The 4,493-nt window shown below is 61.7% G+C and overlaps 2 protein-coding genes across 2 annotated transcripts in view; one reads left to right on the forward strand and one right to left on the reverse strand.

Annotated features, from left to right (window-relative positions):
• H696_01580 (hypothetical protein) overlaps positions 1-2,692 on the forward strand; it is a 3,239-nt gene extending 547 nt beyond the window's left edge. The window contains exons 3-10 of the mRNA XM_009495481.1: positions 25-100; positions 213-411; positions 557-758; positions 873-1,002; positions 1,098-1,526; positions 1,737-1,889; positions 2,086-2,163; positions 2,350-2,692. Of these exons, the coding sequence (XP_009493756.1) occupies positions 25-100; positions 213-411; positions 557-758; positions 873-1,002; positions 1,098-1,526; positions 1,737-1,889; positions 2,086-2,163; positions 2,350-2,363 (1,281 nt within the window). The 3' untranslated portion in view covers positions 2,364-2,692. The remainder of the gene's footprint in view (positions 1-24; positions 101-212; positions 412-556; positions 759-872; positions 1,003-1,097; positions 1,527-1,736; positions 1,890-2,085; positions 2,164-2,349) is intronic.
• Positions 2,693-3,455: 763 nt separating this feature from the next.
• Positions 3,456-4,493, reverse strand: part of H696_01581 (hypothetical protein) — a 2,973-nt gene continuing 1,935 nt past the window's right edge. The window contains exon 6 of the mRNA XM_009495482.1: positions 3,456-4,363. Within this exon, the coding sequence (XP_009493757.1) occupies positions 3,670-4,363 (694 nt within the window). The 3' untranslated portion in view covers positions 3,456-3,669. The remainder of the gene's footprint in view (positions 4,364-4,493) is intronic.

The following is a 4,493-nucleotide window of genomic DNA, read 5'->3' on the forward strand; positions in this document are numbered from 1 at the left end:
CCCCCTCCCCTCCACTCTCCCCAGGCCGAGGATGAGCCTCCCCCGGTCGTTGCCTCCGACGGCCTCCACTTCATCTACATCAAGCATAATGATCTCTACCGTATGTCGATCTCCCTCCTGCCCTGCCTCTTGCGGGCCTCCTCCCGCCCGCCCACCTGTCCCCTCTCTAACACCTTGGCTAATGTGGGGGGGGGCAAAAAAAAACACCCCAGTGGTCGGCATCACCCGGAAGAACACCAATGCCGCCGCGCAGCTGGTCTACCTGCACAAGTTCCGCGCCATCCTCGAGGATTACTTCCGCACCCTGCGCGAGGAGTCCATTCGCGACAACTTTGTCCTCATTTACGAGCTCCTCGATGAGACCATGGACTTCGGCCACCCCCAGTTCACCGAGCCCAGCATCCTGAAGGAGTGCGTCGCCCCATGCCCATGCGCCGGGTCCTCTTGCCAGCGGCCCCCTCCGCCGTCGATCGGCCTTGGCCTGCTGCCTGGCCTCGTTTGTTGACCATATGCCACTGTCCACCTCCCTCCCACCCCCGTGCGCCTCCTCGGATAGGTACATCACCCAGGAGTCCAATGCCCTGGACATCATCACCGGCGCGGTTGGCCTTGGCTCCGGCATCCCCTCTCAGGCCAGCACCCCGGGCGGCCCGCGCCCGCCGCAGGCCGTCACCAACGCGGTCTCCTGGCGCCCGGAGGGCATCCGCCATCGCAAGAACGAGGTCTACCTCGATGTGGTCGAGTCCATCAACCTGCTGGTTCGTGTGTCCCCTCCGGCTGCCATGTCACCCTGGCATGCATTCTCACCCCCTATTGCCTCCTCCATTCGACCATCTCCCTTCTCTCCCGTCCGGGTGGCTTGGGTCTCACAGGCCAACCCCGATGGCACGGTCCTGCGCTCGGAGATCATCGGCGCCATCAAGATGCGCGTCCAGCTGAGCGGCATGCCCGAGCTCCGCCTCGGCCTCAACGACAAGGTTCTTTTCGAGTCCACTGGCCGCTGTACGTGGGACATTCGCCCGAACATGGCCCCCCCCCCCCCTCCCCTCTCTCACATTCCTCTCTCCCTTTCTCCCACTCCCTCCCGGGTCTCTCAGCCACCAAGGCCAAGGCTGTCGAGCTGGAGGACGTCAAGTTCCACCAGTGTGTGCGTCTGTCGCGCTTCGACACCGACCGGACCATTTCCTTCATCCCCCCTGATGGCGAGTTCGATCTGATGACCTATCGCCTGAACACTCCGGTCCGCCCGCTGATCTGGGTCGAGAGCATTGTCGAGACCTACTCCGGTACCCGTGTGGCCTACCTGATCAAGCTTACCGGCCAGTTCCGTCGCCGGTCGACCGCCAACAGCATCGAGGTGGCCATCCCGGTGCCGGATGATGCGGACACGCCGAAGTTCCGCCCGGCTGTTGGCTCGGCCCGCTACGCCCCGGAGCGTGGTGCCATCATCTGGACCATCAAGCTTCTGCCCGGTGGTCGTGAGACTGCCCTCCGCTGCAGCTTCGGCCTGCCGTCCGTTCGTCGCGGTGCGTACATGATGGACCGCGGCGGCGGGTAACCTGCCTGCCTATTTGCCCTCTCCCCGGCCTGGCCGCCGGTGTTCCCGCGAAGGATGTGGGCAGGAGGAACACCGCGATCCCGCGGGAAGGGGGGGGGGGGGGGGCTGCATGCCGGGGCTCGAAGCTGTCCACTGACACGTTGCCATTTTCTTCCTCTCCGCCTCTCGCGCACCACAGCCGAGGACATTGCCAAGCGGCCTCGCCCCATCGGCGTCAAGTTCGAGATCCCCTACTTCACCACCTCCGGTCTGCAGGTCCGCTACCTGAAGGTTGTCGAGCGCAGCGGCTACCAGGCTCTTCCTTGGGTTCGCTACATTACTAAGAACGGCGGTACGTGGGCGGCAAAAAGCATCCCCTCCTCTTGAGAAAAGAGAGTGTGAGAGGGTGGTCTCTGCGGCCTCGGGGGGAGGGGGGGGGGGGGGCCTTCGTGGCTGTCGCTTTCTGCTTCGCCCACTGTTCACTGACACGCTTGCCCCGGCGTATGTCTTTCCTTGGCCGCTCCCATTGCCCGTTTTTTTTCTTCCAGACTACGATATTCGCATGGCCGAGGCCGTTGCTGTTGCGGCCAACTCCGAATCTGCCCTCAACAATGCTGCTGCCTTTGGTGCGTACGCCCCGATGCCCTCTTGTCCTGAGTTGGCCGCGCCGTGTCCTCCTGTGTGTCGTCACATCGCTGACATTCCTCTTGCTTCGGCCTCTCTCTGGACCTCCCCTGCCTCCCCCCCTCTTCCGGCCTCGCTTGTCCTCGAACGATCGGCCAATGTTGAATGCGTGTCTCCACTCACGACAGCTGAGGGCAATTAAATGCTGCGATCGCGTGGTGGACTCCGCCGCGGGGCCTCGAGATTGGCGCCAGTGCCCGATGTCTCCCCTCTTTCCTTCCTCACTACACACCCTCATATACAACCTCATATGCTCATAACTTCACACGTGCACGTGCATATGCATCCATGCCGCCCCATACACACGCACATACGCACATCTCCCGCCCATATGTGCCAAGGATCCTGCCATCCCCTCCTTGAGCCTTCAGAGAGGTCCCCAGTTTGATTGCCATCCATGTGCGCCGCGCCTTTCTCCGCCTGCGGCAATGTGCTCCCCTTCCGCTCGCCAAGCAATATATAAAGCCTACCTTCTGTCGGTCCCCCTCTCCCTGCCATCCAGTGGGCGGGAGGGACGAGGGCCTTGAGCGCGGGAAGTCCGGCCAATAACCAAGGCCACCACTCGGCACAGGCGAGCATCAGAAAGAATGGAGGCAGGTGGAGTGGGAACTATTATTCTCGCATGACAGCCTTTACCCTCGAGGGCCTATTGGGTGGGGAGGGGAGGGGAGGGAGGTAGAGAGGGCGAGAGAGGAGGGGACAGAGGGCGAGAGAGATAGAGAGAGAGAGGGAGGGAGGGAGAGGGAGAGAAGAACATAACAGAGAAAGGGGCTTTAGGTGTAACAACTTGACAGGCATGCATAGTGGAGAAGTCAAGTGCGGACTCCCGCCCCAGTTGTGAAGAACAAGGGACAAATGCAGTCGGCGTGTTTGTGGGTGGGTGTGTGTGTGTGTGTGTGTTTGACCTTGATGGAGTCCGCAAGTAGTCCAAGCACTGGGCCGGCCTATTGGCCGAGCACAACAGCAGGGAGCTACAAAGAGAGGAAAGTACTCAGAGGGAAGCCTCGAAGGAGGCACACAAGAGATTGAGCCCCGGGCTGCTGACTGAGGTCCCTTCCCACAGAGCGGCATCCTCGCCCGAGAGGGTAACACTCGGGCACGGAGGCCAGACAAACGGACATGCTACGAACGGATACCCAGCGAGAGGAAGGAAGATGAGGGACAAGGTGCGAAGGGAAGAGAGAGAGAGAGAGAGGGAGGGAGGAAGAAGGCAAGGGAGGACAACCGGGGGAAATGGGTGTTGCACATCGAAGTCTAATTTGGAAAGGATAAGAAAAGGGTAGGGGGGAAAAAGAGAAGAGGGCGCGACACGCAGCCACCCTTCACAAGGGACGAGGAGGGAGAAGAGAGGAAGATGATGATGGAGATAGGAATGGGGGAGAGGGGGGGGGGATAGAAGGAGGGGGAGAAGGAGAGAGCACTTCCGCTCATGGCAGCTACGGTGCCCCTTAGTTCGCGCGAGTGGCACGCTGCTTGGCTTGAGTCTTCCCCGGCGTGGCAGCCGAGCTGCGAGCCGCAGCATTGAGAGCGGCATTGGGCACTGTGGAGCTGCCAGCCGCGGGGACACCCTTGATCGGGGCGACGGGCGTGGCATCGGTGGCCTCGAGGACCGGCGTGCTGCCCGAAGCACTGGCCACAGAAGGCTCCTCACGGATGTCGGACATGGGGTTGCCGAGGAGTGTCCGCACGACGATCTTCATGATGAGGTAGAACCAGAAGACATGCAGGGCCTGCAGGATGGCCAGCAGGCAGTTGAAGATGACATACCCGTGGCCGACCTTCAGGAAGAAGCTGGCCTCGAGCAGGGTCGAGCGCAGGACGAACCCCGGGAAGAGGACCAGACGCGTGATGAAGAAGGCCAGGGTGAAGGCCACGAAGAAGACCGCCGAAATGGATTCCCGGCCGACATAAACGAAGAGCTTGGCAATCTCCATGAACGGGTCGCTCAGATCATGCAGGACCATGACCAGCACGCCGACGCGGTAGAAGCCAATCGACAGGGAGAGGACAATCAGGAAGATGGTGACCGCGTGGTGAACCCACATCTGCATGCGATCATCCAGGCGCGGCTCGTGGTACAGGACGAAGCAGGTTTGCAGCCAGTAAGCCAGGTCGAAGAGGTAGAACTGCTTGACATCGGGCCTAGACCGGGGACAGGACAGGGAGGTTAGACAGAAGTGCAAGAGGATGGGTAGGGGGGAGGGGGCGAGAGCGGGAGCGCGAGGGGGGACAGAGAGAAGGAGGGAGAGAGGGAGAGAGGGAGAGAGGGAGA

Source organism: Fonticula alba (assembly GCF_000388065.1).
Source record: "Fonticula alba strain ATCC 38817 unplaced genomic scaffold supercont2.2, whole genome shotgun sequence".
Taxonomy (NCBI): domain Eukaryota; order Rotosphaerida; family Fonticulaceae; genus Fonticula; species Fonticula alba.